At 35.0% G+C, this 18,108-nt stretch overlaps 2 protein-coding genes and 1 pseudogene across 2 annotated transcripts; 1 reads left to right on the top strand and 2 right to left on the bottom strand.

Annotated features, from left to right (window-relative positions):
- The first annotated feature begins 2,059 nt into the window (after positions 1-2,059).
- Positions 2,060-2,858, top strand: LOC143572932 (putative ribose-5-phosphate isomerase 2 pseudogene; annotated as a pseudogene).
- A 3,799-nt stretch (positions 2,859-6,657) lies between these two features.
- On the bottom strand, positions 6,658-8,226 carry LOC143572922 (putative aspartyl protease At4g16563). The gene has a single exon (XM_077057949.1). The coding sequence runs from the start codon at positions 8,149-8,151 to the stop codon at positions 6,658-6,660; it is 1,494 nt and encodes a 497-aa protein (XP_076914064.1). The 5' UTR covers positions 8,152-8,226.
- Positions 8,227-16,039: 7,813 nt separating this feature from the next.
- LOC143572910 (tubulin beta chain-like) lies at positions 16,040-17,174 on the bottom strand. Its single transcript, XM_077057940.1, has 3 exons — positions 16,781-17,174; positions 16,620-16,626; positions 16,040-16,202 (listed from the first exon to the last, which is right to left on the bottom strand). The coding sequence occupies exons 1-3, from the start codon at positions 17,172-17,174 to the stop codon at positions 16,040-16,042; spliced, it is 564 nt and encodes a 187-aa protein (XP_076914055.1).
- Between the last annotated feature and the right edge of the window lie 934 nt (positions 17,175-18,108).

The following is an 18,108-nucleotide window of genomic DNA, read 5'->3' as shown; positions in this document are numbered from 1 at the left end:
GTAGCAAGTACATTTAGTTTACTTGAAATGATAGTGCTTCGATGTATTTTGAAGCAAACTACACGACAAATCTTGAAACACGTATTAGAAGTTATGATTCAACGTGGTCTTATAGTTGAAAAAATCTTCAAAATGTTCAATTTAGACGTCAATATGACAAAGGAATGTCCATAGTTTCCAAAAGTTCTCAAATTATCCCCTTTATTAACGTAGTCAGTGACGGTTTTACTTGACGGGACGACAACCTTAAAGCCAATGACTAATTTCCACTTGTCATGAATCAAGGCGGCAACGACAGATCTTTGTAGAACACCGATGACGATGACTAGTTTTAGACGGGTTGTGTTACTAGCGGCACAATGGTTGTTGTCGGTGATGGTTTGCTGAAAAAGGGTGAGGAGAATCATTTATAAAATCTAAAACAAAATTAGAATAAAATGGAGATTGAAGAAACACTAAGTGAATTGGGAGTGGTCAACTTAATATCTCGCTTGGGTATCAAACTACTATCGGATCTTTTAGGGCCCTAATAAGTGATTCCTGTAAAACAGAACACCGTGAGCTCGTTACGAGAAGGAGAATGGGGGGTTCTTCTCGTAACCACCCTCTGGCATGAGAATCAGTATGGTAAGTGATGGATATTGTTGTGAGAGAATAAAATGCCTTTACCGTTGGGTTTTGCCTTCTACTTATAGCCGAAGGTGTGGAGAAGATTTGGCCAGCTGTCACCGTCTTTGAAACGCTCTATTTGTTATGCAGATGCACATTATGGGCCCCTAATTGGGCGAGACGGCTGGGGTATGTATAATGTTTGTCTGCTGATACTACAACGCCGGCCGTTTCTCATAGGCCCATCGTGCATACCTATCCTTTGTGTACTATTTGTCTCCTTGAAGGATTCTAAAATTTGCGTATGGCAACTTTGTTCCCCCATCCGCTTCCGCGGGTTGACGTGTTGTCTGTTATGAACTTTCTGCGAGGCTTGGTTTCACATCCTTCTTGTGAGGTGCCTTACCTCTATAGAGATGGACTTGTTTATTAAATGAGCTTAATTTTATACCCAGAATCGTTTATTAATTTTAGCCTCTTGAATCATGAGCCATTTGGCCGTTTACACACCTATCTATTCAATACATCAGCATCAAACCCTTAAGACCCTGGCATGCTTGAAATCCATGGGTCTGATGTACATATCCCAAGTAAATACGTTGGCTCAATGTATGATAATTATATTATTGCGGGCCCGGCACACTCTTTCAAGAGGCCCATAATTATTAAAAAAAATAAAATGTATATTTTATATATAGTTTTGTTTTAACATAAAAGCATATAAAATGACTCTTTGATTGAATGGAAAGTTTCTTAAACTATGGAAATATAAAGGTTATGTTATGGGTTCAATTCCCACCACTAGCATTTGTTTTTTAATAGAAAAAACTTTAATTTGTTTCATATGAGTTATTTTAGTAACATGTTTATTATTAGTTGTTTGTTTTAGGTTTTTGAAAAACAATCTTATTGGTAAAATTGTCAAGTTATCTATTACATAATTGAAAAGTCGAATATAGAGGCCCATTGATTCACTCGTCCCAGGCCCCAAAATTTCAAGTGGTTCTTGGAAACGCGGCTGTATTATTGTATTATACATATGATAAATATCGATGGTTGGTTGCCAAAAAAGTATCTTTGATATTTTATTTTTGTGTTTTTTTGCTTTTTATGCATATTTTGTTTTTGTTTATTCTTTTATTAGATTTATTAACGCGATGAACGTAATTGATACCGATCGAATTTTTGTCGAGGCACTATTATAAACCCCGAGTGGTATCAAAGGCCTTTTTTTGTGTTTTTTTTCATTTTAAAAAGTTAATTTGGCAAAAAAATTTTGATTTAGTATCAGTGTCCTAACGAATAACGAAGCTAATCGATACCGTCCGAAGAATAATAAATCCGCAGTTGATTAATTCGTCCCAGGATGTTTCACGCTACCATCGGGTTTATTCTTCGGATATGATTCTCCCTATGTTTATTTATTGTCTCCATACAATCCCATAAATCAATACACACCATATCTTCATAACCATCTTTCACATAATAATATAATTATGGCTATAACAATGCCACAAGACGTTACACCCAAAATGTCACAAGACGAATTAAAGAAACTCGCCGCGTACAAAGCGGTCGAGTTCGTCGAGTCGGGTATGGTTGTCGGGTTAGGAACCGGGTCGACCTCAAAGCAAGCGGTTGATCGAATAGGGGAGCTTATTAGCCAAGGAACATTAGAAAACATTATAGGAATCCCTACGTCCGTACAAACGCATGATCATGCTTTGTCGGTTAATATTCCGTTGTCGGATCTTGATACCCACCCGGTTATTGATTTAGCTATCGATGGAGCGGATGAAGTCGACCCGGATTTGAATTTGGTTAAAGGGCGGGGTGGGGCGTTGTTACGTGAAAAAATGATCGAATTTGCGACAAAGAATTTCGTTGTGATTGTCGATGAATCGAAGGTTGTTGATTATATTGGGGCGAGTGGGTTGGCGATGCCGGTTGAGGTTGTTAAGTTTTGTTGGAAATTTACCGCGCAAAGACTTGAAATGTTGTTTAAGGATGCGGGTTGTGTCGCGAAGCTACGAATTTGCGACGAAACAGGCGACCCGTTTGTGACGGATAATGGTAATTATACGGTGGATTTGTATTTTAAGGAAAGTATCGGGGATTTGAAGACGGCCGGGGATGCGATTTTGCAGCTGCCCGGAGTGGTGGAGCATGGGCTGTTTGTTGATATGGCGACGACGGTGATTGTCGCTGGTGACGGTGGTGTCACCGTGAAGAATAAGTTAGAAACATAGACTTTTTTTTTAAAACGACAGCCATATTATAGAAAACTATCTAGAAGAAATTAGATGGATACAAGAAAGAGAAGATATAACATTTTTTTTTTCTTTTTGCACTTTGAGTAGATTAAATATGACAATATTAGGATGTAAAAGTTTAATTATTCATGTTGTTGTGACAGGGTAAAGTTTATAATTAATCTCCATTTTAGTAGTTTTATGCCCTAGTGGGGTTTGTTTACATCAAGATTTTGTTTTCAGTTGTGTGTTTTTAGATGTTGGTTGTATAGTAAATGTTATACTTTTGGAGTTAGTTTAACACATCAAGAATGCAAGAATAGAACACTGGAAAATATGATGTTTGTTGAGGTATTTTAGCTAAAAATGGCCGGGTTGAACCTATTTAACTTTCCAGAGTAAAGATAGAAGGTTTAACATGTGAAAGACTTGTTAGAAAGACAAATGAGGTTGAAACCTGAAAATAATTGTTAATATGTATAAAGATTAATATGATGACCGATTTTGATCTGTTTAGAAGAAAGGAGATTCCTTGTGTAATAGTGGTTTTTGTTATTTTTTTTATATTTATCGAAATGACAGTATTTATTTAAAAAACAACTTCTAGCTAGAAGCAAAGAATTGTCATATGTACATAAGCCGGTTTTTGAGCTACTATATCCAGGAATTTACGATATCGACAACTATATACCATAAAAATGAGAAGTGCTAAATATCATTAAACATTGTCTCTCTCTGGTGTCGTTTCTTCAAATAAACCGGGTTATTTCTTAATCTCCGAATCACTCATCAACTCACGAACAAGACAAACCCGAAAATGACTTTCTTTTAATTCCGCACTTTGAATTTATCGAGCCATCCATCAACAAACCAAAAGATTTATAGACTGGAATTAGCAACCCATGCCAAGCAGCCACTAGATTCCAAATACGAATAGCCATCGAACAACGACACAACAAGCAATCTATTGATTCCCTTTCAACACTACACCAAGGGCATAATAAGAAGGAATATCCAACTATTTATCTTTCGAATTAACTCTTGTTGGAAGCCTATTTATGAGCACCCCGCCATGCTCATATCTTAACCGTCCTAGGAAAAGAAGAAAGCCACTAGGAGAGGAAGATCACCCGATCTTCTTTCCCCATGCTACAAGGATCAGGGAGAGTTGCACGCTTCCAACAGCTTATCGACATTTTTTATAGATCAATTTACAAACCTCTATTTGAATTCTAAATATACTATATAACATTTAGAAGATTTGTCAATGCGGGGCTAGCTCACATAGTAGAGGCACATGTCTTTTAGATGAAAACTCCCAATTTCAAACATGTGCAAGAGAGTAATGTAGATATTTTGGTGTAAAGTAGAGTATGCATAACATTCGTCGTTAAAAAAAAGGAGAAGATTTGCCTACGGTCTATGTGCTTAATTTATATATGTTTTTAAGTTTTAGTTAACCCTTATATTTTGAATAATATACGTTTTTAACCTCTTTATTTTTCGCTCAATTGATAATGTTCGTTAACTTAAAAAAAGAAGAAAAACTTAACATGACTTTGTGCTTTTTTCTCTTTAATTTGCTATAGCGAGTTCCGTTTCCATAACGTAATGAACCAATACTGACCGAATTCACACCACGTCCACAACGAACTTGGTCATATTACAATTCTCTAGTTTTAGGTTTTATCTTTCACTTTCTATAGCGAATACAAACCCCTTCGAGACTATGATTGATATATAGTTCATCCCATTGCGATGCCCTAATTTTAATCTACGTTTGATTATATTAATCTCAAATCATACTAAGTGTGATAATTAATAACTAATCAAACACCTCGCCACAAAATAACTAGTCCTGCAACGAAATCCGGCCTAACATCCTAGTTCTTTAACAACATGGTATCATACATCACAAGCTTGTATAAGATCCACCAATTCCTTCATATGCACATCCACTACACCTTGTTCCTGGAAAGGCCAGTGCACTAAGAACTTGCATAAAAAAGTTTATTATTTTATTTTCTTATAAACAATAAAATTAAAACTGCAACGGGATTAGGAAGATTCTTCCTTCAAATTAATGAATTATATAATGAAACCAAGTACAATCTTTCTGGCTTTCTGCATCATCAAGGTACAGCTTATGTAGTTAATTAATATTTAACACATCATTAAACAAGATTCTATCAAACTTAAGTTTCTTTCAGTTCTTGCTGTATGCATCTTTTTATAACCAACGTACTGATCTCCAACCTTAAGTTCATGGGATATTATATAATAATAAGCAAAAGCACCTGAAACATGCATAAAGCCAATGCACGCATGAATACTATAGTTATCTTTATTTAGTTTCCACAACTAGCATTTTTCTTTTTGATGTGTCATTTTTACATTTTATTCTAAGTGTTAAGTAACTTCATATTTGTTCCGATTTGCTTTCAACCGTTTATGTAATTATGTTTTTTTTGGAGTTTAACAAAGATACACATATATAGATAGAGTGTATATATATAAAGAGGGTTTGCAATTTAGGACAAATAATATATACAATTTTTCTAACGGTGGATATTATATAAGTTACCGACTAGCAAGAAACTAAATAATATATATAATGATTATGCAATATCATAGGGGATCGAAAATTTGAACAAGCGACTCATTGGTGGACCATAACTCACAAAAGATTGGGTTTTGCAATTCAAAAAGAGGTAGCTGCGCAGCTTGTTGCCCGCTTGCCTTCTGTTTCGATGTAATCAAAAACTTATAATTATCTTTAACTCACAATAATAATCATAATAATAATAATAATAATCGTACAAGTAACCTTCTTAATAAATATTGGTTTTTGTTTTAGATGTTAATTCTATTATTTAATTTAATTAAGTCTAGATATTGGCTATGTTGACCGAGCCTAATATTTCGGTTATGGTTTTTTATTTTATTTAGATGGCTTGTTAATATGTAGGTTGAGGTTTCCTTTAAATTATGTTGTCTCTTTAAGGGTAATTCAGGATCACATGGCATATATCTTTTCTTGGATCAAGCCCTGTTTTCAAGTTCAAATGTACATTGTGGCGGTCACTTTGGACATAATTCGATACTACTAATAGGATGAGTGCCTGAAAGTAGTAAAATATCACTAGATCGAATAGGATAAGTAGAAAGCAACCCAACACTAGTTGAATCGGATTAAGACATTTGAATAGAAATTAAGAGGTTGAAAACAGATAGAGAGTACGTGGTTTAATTCGGTTGTGTATAAAATGAATAAAATTATAGAATGTAAATGTCAAAAATTATTATTTTTGTTTAATGCATAACGGTCATATCTCATCTCCTAGCCCCGAGCACTACACCCGGAAACCATGCTCAGTTGCACATCCTACCCAGATGAGGTGGCTGTATGCTAGCCTACTCGCTCAACCTGTAAAGGGGGGGGGGGGGGGGGGGGTTGTTGTCCAAGTAGAACGCCCCACCTTCCCTAAATAGAGATTCATAAGTATTATTACTTAAAAAACAACTTAATTATGATATTTTAATTTTTCTCTCATTTGGGTTTTATCTAAAAGTTTGCTTTAATGCATCTACCATTTTCTTCCGTATTATGATAGGGGAAAATAATTTATACATAACATGTGGTTTTCTGAATCATTTCAGATGTTGGAATGTCTTTTAATATATTACACTTTATTAGGGATACCAAACTGATTATTACCTTCTTATCTGGTGGTCTTTTGGTTCCACCAAAGAGAACACATTTTGCATTCAAAGAAGTAAATTAAAGAGCAAATTATCAAGGCTTGTGAAGCTGTTGGAAAGCTGAAGATGAGGCACAATCCATAGGCTGAAACCCTATTCTCTGCTTCTCCATATCATAAACAACCTCCACATTTTGTTGTTGAAAGCTCCCAAACACCCCAGCTGGTCCATACTCCTCATCATCCATGCTTTGGAACAACAAACACTTGACCACTGTTGAGTTATGTGGTGCACCCATTGCATAAAAGCTGTTTCCTTGAGGCAAAACAAGGCTCACATTGTTCATGAAGTGGAATGTGATTGAAGGAAGAAGATGGTCATCAACATCCATAAGTTCCAAACCATTTGTAATGTTGTTTACACATGGAACCCTATAGCAAAGATCAAACCCCGTTCGCTCCTCAACTTCGGTTGCTCGAGGGTGGATTATGACCGATTCGAGCTCTAACAAAAGCTGAGAGTAGAATGGTTGTGGTAAGTGAGTGTATGTGGTTCCTGAATCTATCAACATACCACCATTGCCTGATGAATCAAAGTCTCTCAAGTTTGTAGGAACTTGGAACAAAGAACCCGAACCAGTTCCTAAACTTATGCCCTCTAATCCGATATAATAATAGTTCGGGTACATCGGATTCGTTAACATTGGAGTGAATTGCATTTGTTCCTTTGAAGAGATTGCAAGATCTCCAACAACTAAAGGGCTTGAAACATTAGGGTTATTAGCAAACTTAAAAGCCAAGAAACAATGAGAGAAACCCTTTTGGATAAACCCTAATTGAGAAGGTAAAGAGAGTGAACCTTTACCGAACCCTGCAATTCCAATAGGCTCCCTATAAGTTGAACCAACACACCCGAATCCGAAATCGGTTACCTCCCTAGTAGCATCAGGGTCCATACTTCCATGGACTCTTAGGGTGTCCCTAGTTAAGGTTCCGGAAACAACACCTTCACCATATGTGTAAACAAATGAAGGACATGGTCTTGAGCAAATGCCCTTAATTAGGGTACTTAATGAGCAACCAGCAATGTTACAAGGGTCATACGAGTTATCGGAGCTATGCACATCAACACAAAACTGGCTGGAGCAAGAATCCCTAACACAAGATGATGAATGTAAAGGCGTGTATCGCGACATGCGCGCAAGATTTGTGTAGTCTTGGCAATCTATGCAATTGAAAGAGAGGTTTCCACAAGGTACCCAAGTGAGATCACTTCCGGTATCCATATACACTTGAATAACTTGTGGAGGTGAGCCTAGGTTTAGAGAAATTATGTATCCATCCCTGAGTTCTCTCAATGGCTCCATCATGTCAAAAGTTTGTGACATCTTGGATAAAACTTTAAGGTTTAAGATTGAGGATTCTTTGGGTAGTTTGATTGTGGTCCTACTATTAGTTAAACCTAGGACTAGAGAGTCTGAGGTTTTTGATTTTGGATGTTGTCTAGCATGGGAATTATTGGCAATGGAGAAAAGAGAGAGGAGTAGAAATAGATAGAAAATGCTATCAAACATGGAAGAATGAGCCATTTTTGTATATTGATGTTAATAAAACAACATGGTATTTATAGACAAGAAATTAACACCTTCATTTGTGTGAAGGGACATATGTCATTTCTAGGGTTTTAGATTAAAAAATGCAACAGCCATCACCTTGACCTTCACACTATTTTCCTTGAGAAAAAGAAAAGATTTAGGTATAGCAATAACATTATGTAAATTGTTAACTGGTTATGGCCTACGCCCTACGGTACGTTCAGTCTCGTATTAAGTTATTAACGTTATGTTATCAAGTCTTTTTTTAAGGAGAAATATGAGAAAAAAAAATGAATGGAAAATGAAAGGCATTCGTGTTTCTAGTTTTTTTAATGGAATGAAATGATGGATGTATTTTCTTCAGTTAACAGTCTTTTAATAAAAGACTTTTATTCATACAGATTTACTCTACATGTTTATAATAGTTTATAATATGTAACTTCTTATAAATCTTGTGGATCTCAATTAAGAAGTGTGATATGTAATTCTGCCTTTTACAAGTGAAAAAAAATGGTAGGAATTTAGTGTCTATTTGGTATGGGGTAATGAAATGGATGATGAAATGGAATATGCGAGGGAATGAAATGAGCAAGATAGTAGAATGGATCATTATTATTCCTTTGACATGTTTGGTTACCAAGTGATAATGGAATGAATTATTAGTTTTTATTTTTTGGTAAGCTAGAAAAGCCGGAATAAAATAATGGTAGTGAGTGACGGTGGGGTGGTGGTGGTGGGTGGAAAGCGGTAATGGTGGTGGTGGGTGGTGGCCATGGTGGGCGACGGTGGCGATGGGGGGAGCCAGGAACGATTGTTGGTGGTGTCAGGTGGTGGTGATAGTGGGTGGTGGTGGCGATAGCGGTGGTAAGCGGGGGGCGGTGGTGTTGATGGCAGGGAGTGATGGTTGGTGGTGGCGGTGGTGGGCGACGTTGGTTGGTGGTGGGTGGTTGGTTGGTGGGGCGGCGGAGGTGGGTGGTGGTGGTGAGAGGATAATGGGTAGTGGTGGAAGTGATATAGTGTGAAAGAGGGATGTAATGAAAAAACCAAAGGGCGAATGGAATGAATTTTAGGTGTTTTATAGAGAATAGAATGCACATGGTAATGGACTAATGGGTGACTCCATTCCATTGACCAACCAAACACATTTTTTTTTTCATTCCATCATCAAGGCCGGCGAAAACAAATTAGGGCTTTAGGCCCACACTTAATTAGGGCCTCCAGGTCCAAAAAAACATTATGTATATATTATAATGATTAAAGTAAATTCAAAGTAATGTATTGATATGGTTGTAGGTTTGGTTGTTAGACCATTCTCATCATATCCCCTAAATTTATGTGAGAGGAATTTATAAATTATAAAGTGAGGTGTAAATAATAGAGAAGAGAGAAAATTAGTGATTTTTTTAAATTGGGGAAACTTTATTTGCCCCTATTTATTTTTTAATGCTTGTTGAATTGGTTATGAGTAGATGAGAGAGAAACCTGTAATAATAAAAGTATAAAAAATATTATTTAATTGAACATGAGAGATAAATGTAGTGTTTTTAGTGTAATTATAGAGATATGTATGAGGGATAGGTTGAGAATGCTCTTACGGAAGTATAGGTCATGAGTTCAAAATTTGTAGTAAACAAAATTTTCTTATCAATTGTCATAAACCCCCCCCCCCAACATTTTATTTCGATTCAGGCATTCACATTTGTTGAACCAACCGTGTCCATCATAATGGTCAATTCCATTTCGCCTCTCATTCAAACATATAAAACGCTACCTTAATTCTTAAATTAGCAATAACTAATGTTTTATCTGACGCGTTACGCCAGACCAATTGGAATCTGTTTATGTAGCCAAACGTTAAATTCCTAAAAATACTTGCGTAAAGCTAACATATAAAAATATAAAATGTTGTGCCTATAAAAAATAAAATATTAAAAACGACGTTTATTCACTCGGTAAAACCCGAGTGTTGTGGTGGTGAACAGGTAAAATCGGGCATTGGTAAAACCTGACCATTGCTGGTTTCGAGCATTGTGGAAGTCAGTCGACGCAAATTTTGTTGGTTTCAGTGACGTTCGTAACAATACCGGAACTAAACAAAAACGGACGGTAAAACCCGAGCATTGCTGCGATGTGTCGGTAAAACCCATATGTTGGTAAAACTCGAGCGTCGCCGTTCCCGGTCATTGTGGCGTTAAGCCGCTAAAACTCAGGTGTTGGTAAAAGTCAAGCGTTGTTGGTCTTAGGTGTTGAGACAATGAGTTGACACGAATTCGGTCGGTTTTCGTTACGGTACCAGAACTTTAAAATATATGAAAATTGGCGTGGCCCAATGGTAATCTGCCATATGACCCAATAGGAACTACTGCGGCACCCAAAAGAAACACATATCAAATTGCATAGTTAGAATTTCTTCTTTACTTCTTCTACCTTACACTGTTATTAAATCTCAATAGTTATAAGTCATAATAAACTTATTCTACAACGGATCCCATTTAAACAACACAATAGTACTCGTCATGAAAGATATATATATATATATATATATATATAACTTTTTTTGTTGAATAGTAAGGTTTTACCATGACAACATACCCATACCATTTGTCCCAACAAAGCATGTTCATTATCCATCTAATGGTTCCGTTGGCAACATTCTTGTAGTTTGACAGCCAGATGTATCATAAGACACCTTGTGATTCTAATGGCAACCTTTTGAGACACCATCTAATGATACCACTTTGTGAATTCTATATTTACTACTATATGTATGTATTCCTATAGCTTAGCAACAGCCACATTGTAATCCAATATACAACTTAGATTCATAACGAACAAATAAGTGAAACGTTAAGTCACATATCCAAACATAGCTTTGATTTTAGCTTATCAAAACTATTAAATGTTGTCTAACTTATCAAAACTATTAAATGTAAATAGTGTTATAGTTATCTAACTTATCAAAACTATTAAATGTTGGTAAACTAGTTCCATTGAGACTAGTCAACAACGATCTTGATTTTAGCTGAGATAGGCTATTGATCTCTTAGTTTCTAAAAAAAATACTATCGAAGCCATGAACTATAAGGTAAAAAACATCATTATACGTAATTGTGATTTCGCATTAAAGAGCTACAAAAACATTAGAATTAGCATTTTCCCGCAGCGCAACATATGCAAACGGTGCCACGACAAAAACTTGCTTTGATTCTTGAGGGGTTAGATACTTTATGTCTGCAAGATTCACCACACGCGTTTCCTTGGCAATTGGGTGTCAAATTAATAACATAAGTACATACATCATGACCTGTTAGCCAAGCATAATATTAAAAATTAGCTGAAAAATGAGTAGATAAATATATTGATATGTTGGTTTTTCGTCTTTAAAGGTAACAAACATATTAACAAACAAATATTAAATGTAGGAGGGTGAAATAAATATAAATGTTTCTTCTATTCATGCCCAAAAAACCTTTTATATAGAAATTAAAATATATAAAAATAAAATAAAGCGTACACAGAACAACAAAAACAAAAGTACAAATTATAGTAGTAAACTATCGATAACAAAAAAGTAGTCATAAACTAGTAATGTACTAAAAGAGAAAATAAAGGAGACAAAAATATGCCATATAAAATATAAGAATTATATATATTCGTCATAAAAAAAAGAAAAGAAAAAGAAAATATAAAGAAGATAGGATTCAACAAAGTATTACCCGTATTTTTCGCATTCTTGAATAGGGGAAAGTGAAGCAACTCCATTCACATGATTCAAAACCACATGTAAAAAAAGAGAACAAATGATGCTTTTTTCCATTGCAAACTCAACTTTTGAAAGTAAATAAAATATTATAGCCTGAACTACGATGATCAACATAGTATTATATCATGATATTTATAGCCTGAACTACGATGATCAACATAGTATTATATCAAATTATTGTAATATTATATCAATTTAATATAATATTATATCATATTATGAATTAATATAATTTTTTTTTAAAAGTTCAACGAATCCTCTAAATGGACTACTAGCTAAATTCACCATATCGGGGTACACTCATCTTTCAATCCAAGGAAAACCCTCACCTAAGGCCATGCCCATGAACACTCACTCGAGGGCATAACAGTGCGGTGAGATAAAACTCTTTCAGTTCAGGGATCCAACTAGTGAACGTCACCTACTTGCCTAGTCACTCGTCATCACCTTGATGCCGCTAAAACTAAATGCTGGGGACAGGAATCGAACATGGATTACATGAAACACTAAGTCTCCCCCTTACTACTTCATCACTAGCTCATTAGCGAATTAATATAACATTAAATTAGTTTACTGATCAACATAATGTTATATCAAGTTATTGTAATATTTATTAGTTTAACATATTATTATATCATATTACAAAGGTGTATTGGTTTTTATTGATCCCAACTATCATATTTTGGTTGCAGCCGGCCCCAACTAATGAATTGGCTGATAATAATCCCAACTTTCATCATATTTGTTTCCAACGATCCGCGACGAACGCAATGTTAACGCCGTTAGTTGCAGGTCGCCAAAAAAACGTTTTTTGACAAAAAGTCAACATTTTTTGCGGGGAAAATCAATATGAACACCACCATCACCAATCGACTCACCACCAACCAATTACCACCACGTGAGCACTACCAACTAATTCTGACGATGGTTATAGGGTTCCAACAACCTCAATAATTGAGCTTTTCACTAGAAAAGGGTCCCTAAAGGTCCGATTTAATATTACAAAGATGCTTGAGAAAAAATGTTGAGTTTTTTGGGAAAAAATGTGAGTTTTCCGGCCAAAAACGTTTTGCCGGCGCCCTGCAACTAACGGCATTAGCATTCTGTTAGTCGCGGATAATTGGAAACAAATATGATAAAAGTTGAGATCGTTATTAGCCAATTTGTTAGTTAGTTACAGCAACAACCAAAAGATGATAATTGGGATTAATAAAAACTATTACGAACCTATTATGAAGTAATATCACATTAAATTAGATTAGATCACCATGATAGAGTTTTGTAATATTTTAGAACTAGTGTTTTACTTGACGCGTTGCGCCGGTTAGGTTGGTAAAACTCGGGCGATGATAAACCCAAACGTTGTTGGGCCCGGGCATTGAGGCGGTAAGTCGATGCAAATTCGGTCGGTTTTGGTTAAGTGCGTTATAATACCAAAACTAAAACAAAAAATAAAACAAAAACATATAAAATTTGAGGTTGATCAATCAAATGGCCTTATGATACCGGAACTAAAAACCAAAAATAAAACAAAAACATATAAAATTTGAGGTGGATCAATTGAGTGGCGCCAGCCGATAACTCTTGGGCGTTGGGAAGATCCGAGCATTACCGATCCCGGAAGTTGAGGCGGTGAGTCTATGCAAATTCTGCTTATTTCCGTCACATTGGTTACGGTACCGAAATAAAAACAAAATGCGGTGAGTCTACACGAATTTGTTCAGTTTCAGTTATGTTCGTCACGGTACCTAAATTAAAGCAATAAAAAAAATCTAGGACCAATACGGTTCCACAAAGTGGCCCAATCGACACATAGCAGCAGCAAAGTTTGTAATTATTATATATAATAATGGTTATGACTTACCGAGAAAGCAATATTGACTTCATACTTAGTATTTAAACCATAAAAACCAGTAATTCATATGATGATTGGAAAAAGCTTCAAAACCCATAAGGCTAAGGCTAAAGAGTATGGTTCATTTGAACCATTTCCCTCATTCATTATGTTTGCGCGCGCATCGGCTTTGTCTTCCTCATTCTTCTTCACCCTTCAACTAGGGGTATAGATCATTCCCTTCATTCTTCACCCATTTCATTATTTAATAATATAAAGAATTAAAAAAAACAAACAAAAATGAGGGGGGGGGGGGGGGGGGGGGGGTTGTGCATTGACCTCATTTGAATGAGGGGGCTGCCACATTGGATCAGTGGGGGTGCCCACTGCTCCATACCCTTTGGCATCCACAACATTGAACATTCTTGTGTCATATGCATAATATAACCAAAATTGACGTAGTAACCTTTTTCAATAATGGTTTCTAGGTTATATTATCATTCCATACCCTTACTACTTGTTCTGCTTTGATCTAAAGCTTTCAATCGTTTATTTTAAACCTTAATCTTCTACAAGATATCGATTGCTTCTTTTCTGTTTCTCTTGTTTATTGTTCTCACCATCACGCGCGAACACATTTGACAATTTTTTTTGTAAAGCTAGTAAAATATTTGATCTTGTCTTTAAATTTTCACTAATTAACATAACTTTCAATCTGTTATTCATTTCGTCCTTGTAATTCTATCTTTTATAACTTAAAGTTTAGTCATTTATAATTCACCAATTATTGTTATTTTCTAACTCAACTTTTATTTACAAGAAACACAATTAAGATTATAAAATAACACACACATTTATGTAATATGATTTTAAATGTTAGACCTAAAATTTTAGGATGTTACAACTTACAACTTCATATCATAAACTAGTTCAATTAGACACCTTGTGTATCTAAACCTACTTCATCAATAGTTTATATAGTGAGTTAGTAACATTAATATACATAAGAAAACACTGTGTCATAAAACGTATTCAATTTAATATTGAATAATATTTTACATATTTACAAGAAATTAAAATAAAACTAAAATTATTTGTTTATTTGATGGGATAAAGGTGGAGAAAAGATTTGAGAAATCTACAAATCCTACCTTCTTGTTTTCTTGCACTTGTGGTACTTTCAGTATTAGGAGTTTTATTTTATTTTTTGACCAATAGAGATTTTTAATGGATTGTTCCTTTATTTTTTCATATCAACAACCAAGTTTTCTTATCAATATAATCTAAACCTTTTTTATTTGGTCATTTTTGTTTTAATATTTTTATTAATTATCATTGATTTTATTATTATTATTACTACTATTATCATCTTAATTATTTTAGAAACGGTTTTTAATTTTTTTTAGGGAAAGTGTATTTTTTTAATTCTTTTAGACAAAGTGTTTATTTTTATAAAAACTGCTTTTTATTCTTTTATTAAAAAAATTCATATAAATTGTTTCCTACAGAAAACATTTTTTTTCAAACAACGTTTTAATTCACTTTTCTTTTACATGAAGTGTATGTTTAATTTTATAAAAAAAATGTTTTATTAAAAAACCATTTATTTTTTATTGAAACCTTTTAATATGCTTTTTTTAAAAACAGTTTGTGTCATTTTTAGTTAATAAAAATTCTTACTTTTCTTATAAAAACCTTTCTAAAATACCTTTTTAAAATAATAATAATAATAAGATAAAAGAAGAAGACAACTAAAAGAAAACAAGAAAAATAATAGTAATAATAATAATAATAAAATTCGAATTAATGTAATGTTTTAGGGGTATGATCGACATGGAATCTACACTATGAGAATAGGGGACAACCACCCTTTATAAAAAGATTTTTTCAGTGTTATTTATACGTAAAAATACCTCATCCTCATAAAATATTTGTTATATCTCTCAATCGCATCTAAAGAAAGAAATTCCAGGTTCACCACTGTTTGATTGATTATTCAAATGTTTTATTTTCAATTGATTGTTTGGTTTCCATACGCTAATAACAACACTCCGCTAAAGAATACTATTGTCTTTCTAATGATGATCTTGTTTTTCTCGTCCAATTATCATTATTTTCTATCTTATATGGCTTTAATGATTAATGCTTAACATAAATGCCTTGTTGAATTTGCAAATATGGTTCATCATCTTCATTAAATCGAACCTCTCCAAATCAATCATTCTCTATAGTAAAAATGGAAGTGTGATTTACTTGTCAAAGTAACTGCATACAACCCTAGCGCATCAAAGAGAAGGGTACAAGGAACTCGTCCAAATCATGAGAAGTATGGTGAATTTTAAGAGCCGCAAAAACTCGTCTAAACTATCAAGCTGGCTGTTTGGTTCATTCAGATCTGAATGAGCCAGATCTGAATAAACCTCTGTCCCATCCAGCAACAACATGAGTCTGAATGATTCAAACCCAATTTTAACTATTCAAATGTCTTTTTGTCTGGAACCAAACAGTCTGAAGTCTGAATGAAACAGATGTTTTCATCTGAATGGTTCCCTTCAGATGTAAACAAACAGCCCCTTAGTTCTTCTCTTTTAGACAGAATTACAAATTTTGTCCTTTAAAATAAGACGAATTACGGTTCGTGTCCTTTTCTAAGTTTCCTTGCAGGCGGTGTACTTTAAACTTTTTTTTCCTACAAGTTTTGTCCTTTACGCTAACTGGGTTAGAAAAAGTCAGTTAAATCCCCTCACGTGAGGTGCATGTGAGGGCATTTTGGTCTTTTTGCCTACCCTGCAACAACTTCTTCTTCTTCTTCATTTACTAGTCAATCAATACAATAGATCTAGCTTTCTACCAAGTCAAACTTACAGCAAACCTGCTTCACAACATCATTTAACAGATTCATACAGTTTACAGATCTACAACTAGCATATAAAACACAGATCTAGCATTCCTATCAAACAAATAAACATACAAATACACCAGATCTATAACTTGAAACACCATAACAAATCACAATAAACATATACCTTGCAGGCAGTCACAGTTCTCAGCCTCCTTCCTGACCACATCAAGCACATAGTCAATCAACTCAGCGCCTTCAGTATAATGCCCCTTGGCCCAATTGTTACCCGCACCAGACTGTCCAAACACAAAGTTATCCGGCCGGAAGATCTGCCCGTACGCGCCAGATCTGATGCTGTCCATGGTTCCAGGCTCCAGATCCATCAGCACGGCGCGTGGAACAAACCTTCCGCCACTCGCCTCATTGTAGTACACGTTGATTCGCTCAAGCTGAAGCTCAGAGTCGCCGGTGTACTTTCCGGTGACGTCAATCCCGTGCTCAGCACACACCACTTCCCAGAACTTGGCTCCGATCTGGTTGCCGCATTGCCCGCCTTGAACGTGAAGGATTTCTCTCATTTTTTTAAGGAAACTGAGAGAAAATTGGGAATTAGGGTTTGAGAGTGATGAGTGAAGTAATTAGTGAATTAGGGTTTTGTACAGAAACAGAAGCTTAAGATCTGTAAAATGAAGAAGAAGAAGTTGTTGCAGGGTAGGCAAAAAGACCAAAATGCCCTCACATGCGCCTCACGTGAGGGGATTTAACTGACTTTTTCTAACCCAGTTAGCGTAAAGGACAAAACTTGTAGGAAAAAAAAGTTTAAAGTACACCGCCTGCAAGGAAACTTAGAAAAGGACACGAACCGTAATTCGTCTTATTTTAAAGGACAAAATTTGTAATTCTGTCTCTCTTTTATATACTATATGGCAATTATAGATACGGAAATAAAAAAAATTACGTAAGTCAACTTCTTACAATATGTAACCGTGTTTGCCAAAATGTGGGCCCAATGATTACACATGTAAATTTTACTACTCACGCATTCTTTGCAACCGCGATTACACATGTGTAGGAAGTCGAATCGGACATATTTTTTTCGGTATGTATAATTAAATATGATACATATGAAAAAAAGTTTGATGGTTTGCACGAGTTTCTTATCATTCTCAAAACTCACCCTAGTTCTTACACACATATATTAAACCTGATTGATGCACGAGGCTCTTCATGCACAGAATCTAGGGTGTTGGGCCAACTTATTCAAACTCGTATCTTGTTATATAAATAATATAATGTTAATATAAGTACTAAATGTGTTTAAACTCATTAGGATGAACAAATTCAAGCCCAAGCACGTCTATTGAATAAGCCTTAATATATTCGAGTTTGGTCATGCTTGTTTAAGTTCACGTTAATTTAAACTTTTAGCAAGTGGATCTCAAATAATTCTGAAAGTCTCTAAGGTTAAATGTAGTGTGGCGGCAAAACCGAGGTGACATGGGCGATAAGAGG

Source organism: Bidens hawaiensis, unplaced genomic scaffold, assembly GCF_021521415.1.
Source record: "Bidens hawaiensis isolate Kalapana, Puna unplaced genomic scaffold, B.hawaiensis_p1.1 tig00001382_1, whole genome shotgun sequence".
Taxonomy (NCBI): Eukaryota; Viridiplantae; Streptophyta; class Magnoliopsida; order Asterales; family Asteraceae; genus Bidens; species Bidens hawaiensis.
Note: the sequence above shows the minus strand (reverse complement) of the source record. Positions and strands in the feature narration are given on the sequence as shown.

What these genes read in the sequence shown, in the direction of transcription:
- LOC143572910 (XM_077057940.1), bottom strand. Translation starts at nt 17,174, where the DNA reads ATGAGAGAAATCCTTCACGTTCAAGGCGGGCAATGCGGCAACCAGATC.
- LOC143572922 (XM_077057949.1), bottom strand. Translation starts at nt 8,151, where the DNA reads ATGGCTCATTCTTCCATGTTTGATAGCATTTTCTATCTATTTCTACTC.